Source organism: Pristiophorus japonicus, chromosome 16, assembly GCF_044704955.1.
Source record: "Pristiophorus japonicus isolate sPriJap1 chromosome 16, sPriJap1.hap1, whole genome shotgun sequence".
Classification (NCBI taxonomy): domain Eukaryota; kingdom Metazoa; phylum Chordata; class Chondrichthyes; family Pristiophoridae; genus Pristiophorus; species Pristiophorus japonicus.
This window is the reverse complement of record NC_091992.1, coordinates 22,547,688-22,566,549: the sequence shown is the minus strand read 5'-3', so window position 1 is coordinate 22,566,549 and position 18,862 is coordinate 22,547,688. Positions and strand designations below refer to the sequence as shown.

The window sequence follows — 18,862 nt, the reverse complement described above, 5'->3', positions numbered from 1 at the left end:
GTGGGGGGGGAAGAAGGAGAAGTGGGGGGGGAAGAAGGAGAAGTGGGGGGGGAAGAGATCATAGGAGAAGTTTGGGGGGGGAAGAAGGAGAAGTGGGGGGGGAAGAGAGATCAAAAGAGATAGTATTGTGGGGGGGGAAGAAGGAGAAGTGGGGGGGAAGAAGGAGAAGTGGGGGGGGAAGAAGGAGAAGTGGGGGGGGAAGAAGGAGAAGTGGGGGGGGAAGAAGGAGAAGTGGGGGGGGAAGAAGGAGAAGTGGGGGGGAAGAAGGAGAAGTGGGGGGGGAAGAAGGAGAAGTGGGGGGGGGAAGAAGGAGAAGTGGGGGGGGAAGAAGGAGAAGTGGGGGGGGAAGAAGGAGAAGTGGGGGGGGAAGAAGGAGAAGTGGGGGGGGAAGAAGGAGAAGTGGGGGGGGAAGAAGGAGAAGTGGGGGGGGAAGAAGGAGAAGTGGGGGGGGAAGAAGGAGAAGTGGGGGGGGAAGAAGGAGAAGTGGGGGGGGAAGAAGGAGAAGTGGGGGGGGAAGAAGGAGAAGTGGGGGGGGAAGAAGGAGAAGTGGGGGGGGAAGAAGGAGAAGTGGGGGGGGAAGAAGGAGAAGTGGGGGGGGAAGAAGGAGAAGTGGGGGGGGAAGAAGGAGAAGTGGGGGGGGAAGAAGGAGAAGTGGGGGGGGAAGAAGGAGAAGTGGGGGGGGAAGAAGGAGAAGTGGGGGGGGAAGAAGGAGAAGTGGGGGGGGAAGAAGGAGAAGTGGGGGGGGAAGAAGGAGAAGTGGGGGGGGAAGAAGGAGAAGTGGGGGGGGAAGAAGGAGAAGTGGGGGGGGAAGAAGGAGAAGTGGGGGGGAAGAAGGAGAAGTGGGGGGGGAAGAAGGAGAAGTGGGGGGGGAAGAAGGAGAAGTGGGGGGGGGAAGAAGAGAAGTGGGGGGGGGAAGAAGGAGAAGTGGGGGGGGAAGAAGGAAAAGTGGGGGGGGAAGAAGGAGAAGTGGGGGGGGAAGAAGGAGAAGTGGGGGGGGAAGAAGGAGAAGTGGGGGGGGGGGAAGAAGGAGAAGTGGGGGGGGGAAGAAGGAGAAGTGGGGGGGGGGGGAAGAAGGAGAAGTGGGGGGGGGGGAAAAGAAGGAGAGAGAGAGAGAGAGAGAGAGAGAGAGAGAGAGAGAGAGAGAGAAATGTTGAAGGGGGGCTGAACAGGCCGGGCCCAAGACTTCGGGCAGGGCCCGTCCCCAGCACCAGATTTACAGGTCGATGGCGTTGAGTCGGGTCAGGTCCGGGGTCGGAAGCAAGGGTCGGGTCAGGCGGGGTCGAGTCGGGTCGGAAGGAAACAGCCTTATGCATGCAGCCCCTGTGAGGCCATTCGGCCAGGGCTAGAGGCTGCGTGCTTCGGGCTCCTCCCACACAGTTTTGGGCGCCTGGAGCTACTGCACATGTGCGCCTACTGTAGCGCGCATGTGCAGAAGTCCCGGCACTGTTTTCAGCGCAGGGACCTGGCTCCACCCCCTGCAGCTCGTGCTGCGCCGCGCCCAGATCCAGAGGACCAGCAGAGAGCCGGAGAATCTCTAAGTTTTTTTTAGACACACTTCGTGGCGCGAAAAATGGGCATCCAGGTCGGGGCTGTGCCGTTCTAGGCGCGGCCCGAAACTTGGGCCCATTAATTCAGTTTCTGCATGAATTAGCTCCTGGTTGTTACTATAAACTGGCTGTTACTCTAGTACCTAGTTTAATGATTTAAAAAAAAATAAAGTACAAGCCAGTCACAATTGCATTTAATGACATCATTTCAAACTTAGTTTTTCAGAAGAAGAAAAAAAAACTTGCATTTATATAAAAAAGTTGTTCAGCAAATTGCTTTAAATGTTACATATCATCTGTATTCATTTCTAGGCTTTTCTTGTGTGTGAAAAGCCACAAACTTTCATTTGTATTAATACATCACGGATCAGGAGAACTTGCATCAAAATATGAATCAAGAAAACTATCAAAAAATCTGAATATTAAAAATAAAGATAAAAATGAAGAGTTATAATGATGAATATAAACAACAAAATTAAATCTGCAATGTATCTAAAATCTATCGCTTTGTCATGAAGAAGTTTGAAGCAGCCTTGCTTTGTCTGAATTATTGCACAAGTTTTAGTTTTCTAAAGTGTCTTTAAACACTATTTCTAAGCTAGAACTTTTCCAGAAGCTGAAGAGAGCTCAAACAGGAGAACTGCCAAGGGCTTTTGAAATGAACTATTAAATATAACTCATACTATTGCAAGAGTGCCTGACTTCCTGTGTAGTACATCTCTACAATCAGCAGTTTAGCCTTTACTTAAACTATTCTCCAAACTATTCTTCTAGAAGCCCAGAGACAGCATAATATTTTAACACAATGCCTTGTTTCTGTTCAAGATTCCATGAAATGATGTATTATAACTGCATTTCAAACAATAGATCTACGCTAAACAGATTTTGAAAAACCACCTGTCTTTAATAAGAATTCCAAAAATACCAGGAAGGAAAGATTCCTTTCAAAAATTGCAATAATGCTGTATTTTCACAGAACCGAGTAAAGTGTACTTCAACGTGTGAATCCACTCTCTTAACTGTTATTTTAATCTGTCACATATTGCACACGTTTCTGCTAATCAGCAACGATTGATAAACAAGCAGTTTAAGTAAACAACTCTGTGTACACAATTTTTCAGGCAAAGCATGCCTAAAGAATACACAGCAGAGTCTGTTTTAAATTAATATAAAACATAGCTTTTTTAGTCAAGATGCAGTTTTGGCAATCATTGTAATTTGACTTACAGGAATAAACAATTTCTGAAATTCAAAATTAAAATAAAACCATCTGGTGGAAAAAAAAATCCATGCGCAATGATAAAATATGTCCCTTTGGCCACAGGAATTGAATGGCATCAGCGTGACAAGGCTCGTGTGCATTTGCAAAAGATTTAAGTTTGCTACATTAGTTACTCAGAAATGTTGTAAACAATGAGGAGAATAGTAACAGACTTTGAGGAAATAGACAGACTGATGAATTGGGCCGACACATGGCAGATGGCAGATGCAATTTAACGTACAGATGAGTGAAGCAATGCATTTTAGTAGGAACAATGAGGAGAAACAATATAAAGTAAATAGTCCAATTTTAAAGGGGATGAAGGAGCAGATACCTGCAGGTATATGTACACAAATCTTTGAAGGTGGTAGGTCAAGTTGAGACGGCTGTTAAAAAAGTATACGGGATCCTTGGCTTTATAAACAGAGGAAGGGAGTTATGCTAAACTTTTATAAAATCACTGGTTAGGCCCCAGCTGGAGTAGTATGTCAAATTCTGGGCACCACACTTTAGGAAGGATGTCAAGGTCTGAGAGAGGGGGCAGAGATGATTTATTAGAATGGTACCAGGAATGTCGAACTTCAGTTACGTGGAGAGACTAGAGAAGCTGAGGTTGTTCTCCTTAGAACAGAGCAGGTTAAGGAGAAATTTAATGGAAAGGTTCAAAATCATTAAATAAAGAGATACTGTTTCCAGTGGCAGAAAGGTCAGTTAGCACAGGGTAAGATTTTAGATAATTGGCTAATGAATCAGAGGTGAGATAAGAGGAAATATTTTTACACAGCAGTTTTGATCTGGAATGCACTGCCTGAAAGGGCGGAAGCAGAATCAATAATAACTTTCAAAATGGAATTGGATTAATACTTGAAGGGGAACTATTTGCCGGACTATGGGGAAAGGGCAGTGGAATGGGACGAATTGGATAGCTCTTTCAAAGAGCAGGTATGATGGGCTGAATAGCCTCCTTCTGTGCTGTATCATTCTATTATTCTAACTGTGCAGAAGGTAGCAACATCCCTTTACATGTCTAATGCATTTACCCACAAATTCTGTACATGAATTTTCCCACAAATACTATACATAATAAAATAAACTTGTGCACTACTTGATTTGTAAATATACCTTTAGTTATATTTATTCTTTTGATATTTTATGTATTAGAAAAAGAGAGGGAACAAACATGCTGGTTATATAATCACATTGGTCATATAGGAATGGAATTTTCTGTGGGGACATAATTGAGAAATTATACCTGAAATTGCATCCATTCATGCGCCAATTTTGCCAATGTCTACTTACACCCAAATTTTCTGCTAATCTCATTAACATATAAGGGAACATAAAAATGGGCGTAAACAAAGCTTTAATCAAAGTAAAGAATCCAGGCCTTGAGGAAAGAGCTAAACTCACACCATATATTCCTTCTTTAAGTATGAAAATTAAAGTTTCAAGCCATCTAACCATCATTCATGCACAATATGTTGGCCTGAAATTTTCTCCATTGGTGCAACCTGGAAGTTTGGCCCAAAAATGCCCCATTCTCGTGCCCATTCTGCCACTATCATATCACGAGTGAATCTCCTGACAATCTCAATAGAATACGCCCGAATGTAGTTTCATTTAACCATCATTCATGCACATTAGGTATAGCATGTTTAGGAACCTGCAATCGGGGCAAACTTTACAATTTTTAACATTACCTAACTGAAGTGAGGATACATTTTAAAAAAGCATTCAAAACATTTCAATAAAACACCAGAAAAATGACTGTTCCCTAAATCTAGTCGTAATTTTAAGAAAGCCTCTGAATAAGCGCAATTGGGGTGTGCTTGGGCGGAGAAATCAATGGACAGCTGTAAAGATCAAAGCAATTTCGTCGTATTGTAGTTATACGCGTAACTCATTTACACCCAAAATCCCGCAATCTTTTAAGCCATGTATTTGGTTTGCGCCCAGATTACACATGTCTGGACAGAAACACAAAAATCTGAGGAAATTCAACGGCGTGCAATCACGAAAGCATTTCAATTGTTAATGTAGCTTATACTGAGGCCATTAAGTGCATTGAGAAATAGGGGCAAAAGTGCAGGTCTGAGGATATTTTCTTTTTAAATTAATTACTCAGAAAAAAAAATTAAATCGTAATGAAACACTGGAAAAATTACTTTGTTGTTTGCTGCGTCTAAAATTCTGGGCTTTATTTTGCACCTGCTTTGAACCAGGATCAGTGCAGGAAATTTGCGAGTACAGCTCTTAAGCCGGGGAGGGGGTACCATTATAATGAGCTGAAATGTATTCAGGTGCAAGGAGCAAACGAGCGTAAAAGAAATGAGGAAATTCAGGTGCAGAGTAATTACGTGCACCCGAGTTTCTTTGACCTTTTATGCCGGATATTTGCCTAACACCCCAATTACTTGCATCTCTGGATGCAAATACACAGGAACCCCCATCATATGTTTTGGCATTGAAATTCATAGTTAACCAGTGAAGTACAGCACTTTTCTCCATCATGATTGCAACAATGGCTACAGGTAAAAGCCACAGTACAGCCAAAAATAAAAACACAAAAAACTACACACACACGCATAATTCAGAAGTACCCTATTCAATAAACCTGAAATTGTGTACTTTAGCCCAAATTTCTTTTCCATTGAAATTAAATGGATAAGAAAATCGGGTACTATGTAAAACGGGCTGCCTATTCACTGTCACCGCGCTACTGACCAAGACCAATTTCACACCCCCTGTTTCACATCCCTAAAGCAAGGTGAACCATTAAACACAGCACAACATGAAAAGACATGGAATTTTACAGATGACAACACAGAGCTGCGTCAAAGTTAAATATAAAATTCTACTTAATGTGCCAAAACAATTATTTTGCTGCATTTTCATAAATCTTGCATTATTCAGTAATGCTAATATTAATAGAGGTTGGTTGAAAAGGAACACAGATCTATGCAAATACTATGAAGCACTCCAGTGTTAGAAAAAATGGGGTTTGCATTTAAGCTATGTACTAGTTTGTCACTAATTATAATTATTGACAACCAGAACAAAAGAAAAATTGAGTTTGCCAATTAAGCTCCCGAGGGTATAACAGCTTGAGGTATCACATCATTTTAACATGTACAATTGTGATTATAGAAACCACTTAAATACAATCTCCAAGATCCATACTCCCAAAAATGCTTTATACCATCGATATATAATCCCACTACACACAAAGAAATCTTAAAAGATTGCGGTTCAGTAATAAGTAAACCGGTTTCTCAATTGTGGGATGTCGGATTCTTGCTAGATAAAGATCTCAGAATTCTCATTTAGCAGGACCTTCGACTCGATAACATCTGAAAAGCAGAATTCCCTCCAGTGGTTTGGAGCTACAACAAGACTACAGTTTCAAAGCTGAAGACTAGATAAAATCAAGAGTTAAAATTTTTTTTTTTTTTTTAGTACTTACGCCAAAAGCATCTCTGCGAATCCCTGTATGGTTTCTCAACCAAGATCTGCTGAGCTCACTCAACTCAAGGATTGGCTGCACTTTCAATCTCACGGTGTCCCCAGATTGACGGATCATCTCAACTATCTCGTCCCGTGATTTATTTTCAACATTCTTACTGTTAATTTCCACCAGTCTGTCGCCTGGCACCAGACCCAATGCTAAATCTTTAGTACCAGCCCCAGGCTCTGCAAAATGAACCATCCTGCGGTATACTTGTCCATCAGGTCCTCTGTCCAGCATGGTTGTTCTCCGTAAAGAGAACCCAAAGTCTCCTGTATTTCTTCTCTGCAATACAAGCTCTCTAGGTTCTGTAGGCAAAGGTGGTACCATAGGAGGAAGCCGTAGATCAGCAACAAAACTTTTATCCACAACTTCTGGAATCTGAATATCAGGAGTTGCCATTAACACTGTATTGGACACATTTATTGGCACTTCTTCTAGGTACTCAAGTAGTAGGCCTTCATTTCTCATTTCTACCTGTGGTGAAGGAGTTGCAGAATTTTCTGATGGAGTCGACACTTCTGATGTTGTCTCTTCTCGACTCTTTTGTGAAAAAGAGAACCTCTTTACGAGTTGGACTGAATTCTGTTTAGCAAGAGAGCCAAACAGAGCTGCGCGCTGAAGTACTGATCCCTTCAAACTACACTCATCTATTTTGAGGTCATCACTGGAACTGGCAGTACTCAACTGCTCAGAATCAAAAATCATGCTTCCTCTGTTACTAATAGTGTCTGAATCAATATCAGTAAGATTGAGATCCGAACTACTAGCTACTTTTATTGGGATAGGGGCTGAAATTTCCAGTTTCGCCTTTGATTCCCGCTTTGAAGATCGATTCAAACTGAAGAGCCCACGACGAAGACCAACTTCCTCGAGACTTTTCAATTCTGCTACAGACATTTTCTCCCGCTTTTCCTTCTTTTCTTTCTTCTCCTTTTTATCTTTGTCTTTTTTGATTAAGTTAAACATTTTCAATGTTTACTTTTGTGTGCAAATTATTAAAGAGTGAAAAAATTATTAATAAAGACAGAATCTTTTAATGGTCCAGCTGCAATCAGGGGCAAGTCACTTTTCTTCTTAATCAGGTACGACCAGATATAATGTTGTGTGTCTGAAATGACATCAAAATGATAGTTACAACAGAAATACAAATGTAACTAAACTGTTCAGTACTCAATTCCAATATTCATTTTTCTAAAACTACATTTTTCTATTTGCTATTTCACATAGGAAATATCTTCCAAGTTTATCCACATCACCTCAATTACGGATAGTACAATAGCATAAATAACAAAAATGAACATGTTTTCAGATGCACCATAATAACTTCCCAAATAGTTAATTTGATAACTTGCAAGTCAGTACAGAACTGAGTCGTATAGGCCAGAAAGGTCCCAAATTAAATTCCTGATCTGTGCTGAGTTAACTGATCTCAGGCAGGTTACTGGTGGATCTGCTACAATTCGCCAGTGTCCCTGAGCTATGGGGAGGAACAAGTAAGCTATGACCAAGTTTCCCTCAATTATCATCCTCAGTAAATTCTGTGAAAAAGGTGTATATGTGGTTGACAAGTGAGGAGTGGATTGGGCTTGACTGCGATAGTTCCCCATAGTTGATGAATTCACCATCTATGCTCACACATGGAGAACGCCACCAACAGGAAGTGGCACCTGTGAAACCATACACAAACATGAAAGGGGAAGATCCTGCCTGACCAACCTCCTCGAGTTCTTTGACGAAGTGACAAGCCAAGTGAATTGTGGTGAGTTCTATGATATTGTGTACCTCGACTTCTAAAAGGTTTTTGATAAAATTCCACATGACAAACTATTAGTTAAACTCAAAGCTGTGGGGATTCAGAAGGGATAAGAAACTGGTTGAAGGGTAGGAAACAAGTATTTATTAGAGAAGTTATGTCTAACTGGAGAGGAGGGGGCAGGGAAGACAAGCGCCTAGGGGGAGCCTCAGGACTCAGCGCTGGGATCACCGCTGTTTCTAATTTACTTGTGACCCAGATTCAAAAGCTCAGTGCAAATAGGCCAAGTTTTCACAATACCAAAGCAGAAGGGGCAGTGGAATCAGTGGAGGCAGCTCTGAAATCACAGAATATGTTCAACAAAATATGTAAACAGCCAGAACAATAGCAGATGAAATTTAATGCTGACAAGTGTCAAGTACTACATATAGAAGTCAAAGTAGTCACATACATACATCACAGATGATGCTAAACATATCCAAGAATGAACCCCACAGACTTGAGAATCTTAGTAAATACGATGCTAAACATACCCAACCAATGCAGATCAACACAGCCAACAGGATGTTAAACTACATAGCAAAAATAGTAGAACACAAGTCATAGGAGGTAGTGATCAAACTTTATACTGCTCTAGTCAAAGCACATTCTACATACAGCATCCCGTTCTGGTTGCCAAGAAACTAGATTGATCCCAAGTAGAGTGGGGGGGGGGGGGCAAGAGATGGTGGTGGAGTCCTAATTATGAGAAAAGACTGGAGAGACTTGGACTTTTCAGCCTAGAAAGGAGGTGTCCAAGAGATGATCTTCTAGAAGTATACAAAATTACTACAAAAGGTAAAGAAAAAGTTGAATGGAATACAACTTAAAATTAAACTGAGAAGTAGAACTAGGGGACACAGGTTCAAGCTAGTAAAAGGCAAAAAGGCAAATCAGGAACAACTTCTTCATACAAGAGTGAAGGATTAGAATAAACTTTCTGTGCAATGATGGCAAAAACTTTGGAATTATTTAAGAAACAATTGGATATGGGATATTGGAATGGGAGATATTAGGATATCTCTGGATGGATGAACCAAAAAAGGTCGAATGGCCTTCCTCATCAAGAAACTTCAGAAAAGGATGTGAGAAAACTAAACGAAACAAAAAAGAGAGCACTACTGTCCTTTTGAAAATGAAATGCAGGATATTTACACATTTAATATGCTCCTATCAGTTTTAATATGTTTTTGTTTACAGCAATGACTGCTTATAGCAATAATCATCTTTAAAGGGATTAATGAATAAATAGCAGCTGAGATGCATCAATGAATGCAAACATGATATAGCATCAACCATGTATCTTGTGTCAGATCCTTCATACTCCCAGGTTTGTGTCCTTAATTACATGATCAACAAAAAAAAACTCTGCAGCAAAATGCAGAGTTCAAAATAATGTTAATTTTAAGTTTTTTTAAAAAAAAGTGGCCTGGTGACATTCATTAAGGGCATTATCCTATTCTGATGCACAATAATCCAGAGGCTGAGGGGTCATTCCCCGTTAAACTGGCAGTTCAATTTTTATCAATGTATTATTTAGTCTACTTAACCTATTATCTGGTCATCTTTCAGGAACAATAATTGAAAACCTTTACAATAGATTTTTAAAACTACATCAAGGGTAGCCAATGTAACCCCACTTTTTAAAAAAAGGGAGAGAGAAAGCAGGGAATTATAGACCGGTCAGCCTGACCTCAGTAGTGGGTAAAATGATGGAATCAATTATTAAGGATGTCATAGCAGCGCATTTGGAAAATGGTGACATGATAGGTCCAAGTCAGCATGGATTTGTGAAAGGGAGATCATGCTTGACAAATCTTCTGGAATTTTTTGAGGATGTTTCCAATAAAGTGGACAAAGGAGTACCAGTTGATGTGATATATTTGGACTTTCAGAAAGCTTTCGACAAGGTCCCACACAGGAGATTAATGTGCAAAGTTAAAGCACATGGGATTGGGGGTAGTGTGCTGACGTGGATTGAGAACTGGTTGTCAGACAGGAAGCAAAGAGTAGGAGTAAATGGGTACTTTTCAGAATGGCAGGCAGTGACTAGTGGGGTACCGCAGGGTTCTGTGCTGGGGCCCCAGCTGTTTACATTGTACATTAATGATTTAGACGAGGGGATTAAATGTAGTATCTCCAAATTTGCGGATGACACTAAGTTGGGTGGCAGTGTGAGCTGCGAGGAGGATGCTATGAGGCTACAGAGTGACTTGGATAGGTTAGATGAGTGGGCAAATGAATGGCAGATGAAGTATAATGTGGATAAATGTGAGGTTATCCACTTTGGTGGTAAAAACAGAGAGACAGACTATTATCTGAATGGTGACAGATTAGGAAAAGGGAAGGTGCAACGAGACCTGGGTGTCATGGTACATCAGTCATTGAAGGTTGGCATGCAGGTACAGCAGGCGGTTAAGAAAGCAAATGGCATGTTGGCCTTCATAGCGAGGGGATTTGAGTACAGGGGCAGGGAGGTGTTGCTACAGTTGTACAGGGCCTTGGTGAGGCCACACCTGGAGTATTGTGTACAGTTTTGGTCTCCTAACTTGAGGAAGGACATTCTTGCTATTGAGGGAGTGCAGCGAAGATTCACCAGACTGATTCCCGGGATGGTGGGACTGACCTATCAAGAAAGACTGGATCAACTGGGCTTGTATTCACTGGAGTTCAGAAGAGTGAGAGGGGACCTCATAGAAACGTTTAAAATTCTGACGGGTTTGGACAGGTTGGATGCAGGAAGAATGTTCCCAATGTTGGGGAAGTCCAGAACCAGGGGTCACAGTCTAAGGATAAGGGGTAAGCCATTTAGGACCGAGATAAGGAGAAACTTCTTCACCGAGAGTGGTGAACCTGTGGAATTCTCTACCACAGGAAGTAGTTGAGGCCAATTCACTAAATATATTCAAAAGTGAGTTAGATGAAGTCCTTACTACTCGGGGGATCAAGGGGTATGGCGTGAAAGCAGGAAGGGGGTACTGAAGTTTCATGTTCAGCCGTGAACTCATTGAATGGCGGTGCTGGCTAGAAGGGCTGAATAGCCTGCTCCTGCACCTATTTTCTATGTTTCTAAGACTTAAGTGCAACTATGGCAGGTTGTAATTAGTACCACTTCCGGACGTCACAATAATACAAACTTCACTAGATTATATTTCTACAACAGAAATGGCAGCCAATAGTCATAAATCATTGACCCGAGTTATAGAACTGGCAGGAAGTCTTCTAATATTTAAAAATAAATGGTAGCATTGCACACTAGGGGAAATTTCTATTCCTGATGATTTCATGGTAAAATTGTACACACGTATGAAGAATACATTGATAACTTCACTACAAATAGCAAACAAAAGGGAATTCTTCCCTAGAGACCATTTCTGGAACCTAAAAGACAACAATTTACCTTGCAACATGAAAAATTACAATAAATCTTGACTATAACCTAGGTTTAATTTTACAAAGAAACCTTGCACCAATTTTGCTCAGGTTAATGCACAAATTCTGATATTAAGAACCCTTAACAATTAAAAAAGCTCCATTTACATTACTTATTTTGCATTGCTGCAAGTTTCAGTTTCACAGGTGCAAAATTCAAAGCGAAGCTGCAGCCAAACTGGTATACTCTCAGTTTCGGTTTTAGACCAAATGCATAATTCTTTTCCCCCTTTATACAGCAGCGTTATCTACTTCAGCAGCAATCTCACATATAAACATGCCAACATTTTTGCATTAGAGGCAGTTACAATTTCTTCACCATCTTCAATCCAAACATCCAGCAACAAACAATGCATACACAAACAGTATATACGGCAGCATGTTATTTAGGTCCACAATTTTGGTTCATGCCTATATAAATATGCTGGACAGTTGGCTCATCTTAGACACCAGCAATGATGGCCTCTACACTTCCTCCCCCAACCTCGGGCTAAGTCCATGGCCAGAACAGCAGAATCATAAATGCGACTACACATGAAGTCATATTGACATCTTCATGAAAATCTAAATGCACAGGTTCATATTGCTTCTGAATGCATCCCACAGCACAAAGCCCCTATTTTCCACTTGCTGGATTTTTGGCGCCCGCATATGTTAACATACCATCTTTGTGTGTAAGTTTGCGCCAGAAAAAAAAAAACGGGACTTTCGCCATTGAAATATTTGAATTTGGCGCAGCGCTCTCCGAAGTTAGTCTGGGGGCGCGGAGCTTCAAGTCTGCGCTAAAAACTCTCTGGGCATGCGTGAAAAGCTGAAGTTGCCAGAGATGCTGAAGCAAGTTGAAGCCCACTCCCCCAAAAGAACTGCTATCCCACCGTTGCCGAAAGGGCCACAAAGGACATCTCCCACTCCCCACCCCCCTCCCCCCAGCTGGACCCGCTGCCACCACTCCGCACCCCCCTGGCTGAATCTGCTGCCACCGCTCCCTGCATCCCCTGCCCCCAAGCTGGACCCGCTGCAAACCCGGCCGAAAGGACTGTTCCCCACCAGCTAGACCCGCTGCAATCCCAGGCCAAAAGGACTGTTCCCCACCGGCTGGACCTGCTGCAATCCTGGGCCGAATGGCCCTTCCGCTCCCAAACTTCAACTAGCAGGGAGAGCGGGCGGGGATCCATTCGGCCCGGGGTTGCAGCAGGTCCAGCTTTTGGGGGGGGGGGGGGGGGGGGGGAAGTAATCCTTTCAGCCTGGAATTGCAGAGGTTCCAGCTGGTGGGAGCAGTCCTTTCGGCCCGAGATTGCAGTGGGTGGAGCAGTCCTTTCGGTCCGGAATTCTTCTTCCCTTGCTCCAAAAAGAGATCCCTGTGGGAAAAAAAAAAGGTATTTTATTGTGCATTCTTATTGCCTCGCTCCTGTCCTCTTGTGCGCCGCACTGATTCCTTAAGTTAATGTATGGTTATTTTTGTGGAGCTTTTAGGCAGTGTGCGGCGTGCTGAAAAAAATCGTGGACGACCAAAATCAATCAAGTCCATAAAAACAACGCCGGATCCCGTTTTGACTCGGGCCGGTGTCAACATTTTTTAAACAGGCGCACATGGTCGGTGCCGGCGTCCAAACGTTGGCGAAAGTTGGAAAGTGAGTATTTGACGCCAAAAACAGCGCACAATCGTAGCGAAAATAGGGGCCCACATGTGGTAGATTCAGCACAACAGAAATCAGGAAATATTACTGAGCTGTGTACAGTAATTTGCTCTCACTGTGTATTACCTTCACAAAAGTTGTTCAAAAATAAAAGCACCGATCGGTGCCCAAAGCTTGGTCCTGACTCCATTCCAGAGCTTAATGACATCCTATGTGACTGTGACAAAGGTAAACTATTCCTCCTCATTCTTTTTGAATTGTCTGCAACCTTTGACATGGTTCACCACACCATCCTCCTACAACAGCTCTCCATTGTCGTCCAGCTGGATGGGACTATGCGCACCTGGTTCCATTCTTATCGAACCAGTCGTAGTCAGATAATCACCTGCGATAGCTCCTCTTCCCAATCCCACCTCATTACCGCTGGTGTTCCCCCAAGGATCTATCCTTGGCCCCCTCCTATTTCTCATCTACATGCTGCCCCTCGGCGACATCATCCGAAAACACAGCATCCGGTTCTACACTTAAGCTGACGACACCTAGCTCTACCTCACCTCTCTCGACCCCTCCACTGTCCTAAATTGTCTGATTGCTTGTCCAACATCCAGTGCTAGATGAGCTGATATTTCCTCCAACGAAATATTGGGACAACCAAAGCCATTGTCTTTGGTCCTGGTCACAAACTCCGTTCCAAAGCCACCGACTCCATCCCCCTCCCGAGCAACCGTCTGAGGTTGAACCAGACAGTTCACAATGTCATATTTGATCCAGAGATCAGCTTCCGACCACATATCCGCGCCATCATTGAACGCCTATTTCCACCTTTGTCTGACTTCCCTCCTGCCTCAGCTCATCTGCTGCTGAAACCTACCTTTATTACCTCTAGACTTGACTATTCCAACACACTCCTGGTCAGCCTCCCATGTTATACCCTCCTTAAACTTGAGGTCATCCAAAACTCTACTGCCCATGTCCTAACTCACACCAAGTTCCATTCACATAGAACCCTTCGGCCCGCTGACCTACACTGACTCCTGGTTAAGTAACGCCTCGATTTTAAAATCCTCATCCTTGTTTTCAAACCTCTCTATAGCCTTGCCCTCCCCATCTCTGTACTCTCCTCCAGCACCTGCACCCCAACCTGCTCCTCCTCTCCACCCCCTCCAATATCTGTGTATTTCTCCAATTCTAGCCTCTCGAGCATCCCCGATTTTAATTGTTCCACCATTGAACGCCATGCCTTCAGCTGTCAAGGCCCTAAACTCTGGAATTCCCTCCCCAAACCTCTCCGCCTCGCTATCATCCTTTAAGATGCTTCTTAATAACTACCTCATCTGCCTGAATATCTCCTTACGTGGCCCAGCGTCAAATTTTGTTTGATAACTCTCCAGTGAAGCACCTTGGAACATTATATTACGTTAAAGGCGCTATATAAATGCAAGTAGTTAATGTTGTTCTTGGCTTTGCTTATTGAGAAAAAAAATTTTTACGTTATTATCCTTAAGATTAGAGCCAAGTTTGTATTTATTTTAAAATGTATTCAAAATGTAACCATTTTCCAAATGCTCTGTACATCCATTCTGGAATTATGCCAGTTGCCTGCTTCGCCAAATTAAATTGGTTGCAACAACAAAATGCGAACGAAATGGCAACATGCAGATGCAGCAAATTACCCAGCTTACTTATCTTCACAGTAAACAAACTGCACAACTACACTCAACATATTGGGGATTTGAAAGAGAGTTTTAAAATTATTAAGGATCTATATTATGCCATGTATCATTTTAAAATGTGAAAGCTTTGGTGATTACACAAAATTCTCCCAAGTTCCTTTGTTGCCAGTAGCCCTTCAAAATGTATGTTTTTTTCACTTTGATGCTCCCAGATATCACACACCAGTGTCTTTTGGATACAGCACATAAGTAGTCTTGATCATTTACCTCTGCCAATCCAACCTTGATTCAGCTACTCAAAAGAGGTGCATGAGTCAAAGGTAACTCCCATGTGAACTCCCCTTTCTCCACAACTAATACCTGAAGCCTATGTTTAAGAGAGTCACAGGTATCTCGCACTAATATTGGAGCATCAATATGCTCCACAACATACTTGTTTAAAAAAGGAGCTTAAAAAGTAGGTGATGTCATTGCACAACACTAATATAACAATAGTTCAAAAGGGAGCCTTAAGGCTAAAAAAGTCACATAAACCTTAATGTTGCAGACACAAACACCAATTTACATCTCTATCTTGATTAAAAAAAGTTATTCTGTTAGCAGCATTTATGTTGCTAATATCCTGGTGTAAAGCAGCAAGAAAAGCAATGTATATGTCTAAACGCAAGTTTTACTGAGGAAGACAATAAAAGGTGACTATAGTTTATGAACTAACTACCCAATACAAGGGGTAAAAGACGTCAATAAAAAAAGCCAAAGCACATTTTTTTTTCCATAATTAACTCATTAAATGAAATTATATTTTTATTTTTTTGTTAATTATAACAAGAAAAATAAGTACTCCACTTTAACATTAAAAAGAGGAATGTCACTCCAAGTGAATATTAGGGAGTTTTGCTGTGGTGAAAACTAGAATTCCACAATGGCTGTATAAATAAGCACATGGAATTGCAAAACCAATTCTAAAGTGAAGGGCAAACAGTACTAAATTAGGTACCCAACTAAATATTATCAAATTATTGTGTTAATATCAGTTTACATTGCAACCGAGAGCAATTTTGCCTCAGTGCTTTGGGCATTATTAGATAGTGCTGAACAGTCACATAAAAATGTAACCTATTTGTGAACAGAACAGTTTTTAAGCAGTCTTAACCAGTTTTCCTATCACTATAACAACTTGTATTTATATAGCGCCTTTTGTTAATGGAAAGTAAATGCTGAAAATTTTCTATGTTTTTATATTCACACAAGGAATTGTAATCAATAATATAATTCTCAAATGTTTGGTTAAACATTTATCTTCTAATAAGGAAATGCACGAGATAATCATTGGTTATTCATCTATAATGTACTGAGAAACTAAACAATAAGCTCCTTATATACAGGATTTAAAAATAATTGAAAGAGTGATCCACAGTTGCCAATGTTTTCGCAAGACTACAAAGGATATTCTCGAGCACAGGGCAATTTAATAGCACTGGAGGTGGTAAAGTTAAGTAGCATTGTTTGTGATTTTGTAAAAAAAAATTGATGGGCCTTGGTATAGCTCGAAAACAATTTATTTTATAAAACGAATTTTATTTTAAGCACGTATCATCAAGATGTCAAATTTGCATCAATTTCGAAGCAACTCAAATTTTGAGTCTAGACATTAAAACGACATGTTGCAACAATGTAGCTTGAACAGAAATCGGTCGCATTTGCTTGCAGTACTCGTCTACTGTAGTAAGCCGCACTGTACCTTTAAGGGTAAGCCCTACTCGTACCTCTTACCTTGCGAAATGCACATTCCCAACTGCAAGGTAGGCCAGAGCTGTAGGTACTGAGCTTGGCCTACAATCGAAATTAGCAACACAATAGACACCGTCCAGCAACAGTAGGGAAAACTCAACACAAAAGACGGATTTCTTTTTTGTCAAATCCGTCGTTCACTGAAACAGGATTTTAATTTCCCTTTGCAGAGCTCAGTTTCATCAATGTCTGTCTCTCTGGGGGTTTTTTTCCCTCCTGGAAAACGCCTGGCATTCGCTTCCTGAAAAAACTCACTCCCTCCCTCCTCCACACACAAAAAAGCCCAACATAATTTTTGTTTTTAATTATCACTCAGGAATGTTAATGATGCCCCCCGCCCCCCAAAAAAACTCTCGGGAGTTAAAAATAAAATATCAAAAGGTGGGTTTGGGGAGGGGGGGGGGGAACAAAGCTGAATTAAAAAGCAAAACGGGCGTGAGGTACTCACCGAGAGGAGCAGGAGCGTGCATTATTTGTGGGTGTTGCTGCTGTGATCCAGCCGTTGACAGCCCGATCGCCTCTCTCTCTCTCTTTCTGCTGCTGCTCTGCCACCGCCGCGCGACTCCGAGACGGTTAAAATGGCGCTGCGTGCGTGTGCTCGCGCCGGGCGCCGCGAGCCGAGCCCCACAAGCAGCAGCAGCCAGGGAGCGTCCGTCACTGCGCAGCTGCCGGCCACGCGCCGCCGGAGCCAACTGCTCCGCCTCAGCCCGCCCCGCCAAGACCTCGAACTGTGACCATCAAGCGGCTGGAGACGCTCCCTTTGCCCCTGGAGATCTATATATATGTTATGTTCTTTTATTTTTTTTTAAAAAAAAACAACAAACCCAACTGGCTGCTGATGAGGTGTGGTGAGCTTCTTACAAGAATCATAGGCAGTCAGTCCCTCGAATCGAGGATGACTTGCTTCCAGGTCAAAAGGTTCACAGGTGTTTCAATGAAGGATCTAAAATTCCAGATGAACTAAATCTTGAAGTGTGGAAGATGCCTGTGCGTGGATTTTTTTAACGTGTGGTGGCCGTTGCACACCAGCCACCACACGGGCTTGACAGAGCTAGGTCTTGGCCCAGTAGCAAGGATTAACCAAGACGACTGGAGACCAGCTCTGCTGCACGGATCTAGAATCATAGAATGACGACAGCACAGAATCTATCCAGGTGATCTTATCGAAACATATAAGATCATGAGTGGGCTCGACAAGGTGGGTGCAGAGAGGATATTTCCACTCATAGAGGGAACTAAAACTAGGGGACATAGTCACAAGGGTCCGCCCATTTAAAACCGAGATGAGGAGGAATTTCTTCTCTCAGAAGGTTGTAAATCTATGGAACTGGAGTGCATCATCACCCCCAACAACCAAATTTTAATTTGATGTAAGTTACTGGTAAAGTTTAATTTGAAATTTGTTGGTTGTGGTACCTTCGCCGAAAGGGGACACCTGATTTTACGTTACACTAAAATAGTTGTAAATCTATGGAATTCTCTGCCCCAGAAAGCTGTGGAGGCTGGTTCATTAAATATATTTAAGGCGGAGATAGACAGATTTTTGAGTGATAAGGGAATAAAGGGTTATGGGGCGCAGGGAAGTGAAGCTTAGTCCATGATCAGATCAGCCCTGATCTTATTAAATGGCAGAGCAGGCTCAAGGATCCAAATGGCCTACTCCTGCTCCTATTTCTTATGTTCTTATGTAACTGCAGATGTATGTTGAGGATACTCACCATTAACAGAACAGGAATTTGCTTGAGTGAGGCTGACTGGGTATCTTCCAGATGGAAATGGGAAAGTTATTTCACAGGAAGAAAAAAAAATACATACTTGGATTTATATAGCGCTTGTCACAACCTCCTGATGTCTCAAAGTGCTTTATAGCCAATGCAGTACTTTTTGGAGTGTAATCACTGTTGTAATGTAGGAAATGTAGAGAGCCATTTTGGTGTTCCCACTTGCTGCGCTTTACTTGTATTTAAACATTTCTTTCTTGCTTTCTCATCAGAAAAACAGAGAAACACCATCGCAAACCATTACACCATATAAAGGCATTATATTCTAGGAATATCATAGAATGGTTACAGCACAGAAGGAGGCCATTCAGCCCATCAAGCCTAATGCTGGCTCCCTGCCAGAGCACTTCAGCTTGTCCCACTCCCCCGTCCTTTTCCCATAGCCCTACACTTTCTTTTTCCTTTCAGGTACTTATCCAATGCTCCCTGGCTGCTGCTTG

The 18,862-nt window shown here is 42.2% G+C and overlaps 2 protein-coding genes across 13 annotated transcripts in view; one reads left to right on the top strand and one right to left on the bottom strand.

The window, feature by feature from the left end:
• The window catches only part of myo18ab (myosin XVIIIA b), a 299,468-nt gene extending 282,253 nt beyond the window's left edge, over positions 1–17,215 (bottom strand). For 7 of the 8 annotated variants that reach the window (XM_070857122.1, XM_070857108.1, XM_070857109.1 and 4 more), the window contains exons 1-2: positions 17,090–17,214; positions 6,272–7,424 (exon numbers count right to left, since the gene is read on the bottom strand). In XM_070857122.1, coding sequence (XP_070713223.1) covers positions 6,272–7,282 — 1,011 coding nt within the window. In that variant the 5' untranslated portion in view covers positions 7,283–7,424; positions 17,090–17,214. Of the gene's footprint in view, positions 1–6,271; positions 7,425–17,089 lie in introns of all 8 variants that reach the window. The other variant, XM_070857110.1, reaches the window with a different exon arrangement.
• An 82-nt stretch (positions 17,216–17,297) lies between these two features.
• The window catches only part of LOC139226390 (beta-crystallin A1), a 77,670-nt gene continuing 76,105 nt past the window's right edge, over positions 17,298–18,862 (top strand). For 4 of the 5 annotated variants that reach the window (XM_070857130.1, XM_070857133.1, XM_070857129.1 and 1 more), the window contains exon 1: positions 17,298–17,839. The gene's annotated coding sequence lies outside the window, so the exon portion shown is untranslated. The remainder of the gene's footprint in view (positions 17,840–18,862) is intronic. The other variant, XM_070857128.1, reaches the window with a different exon arrangement.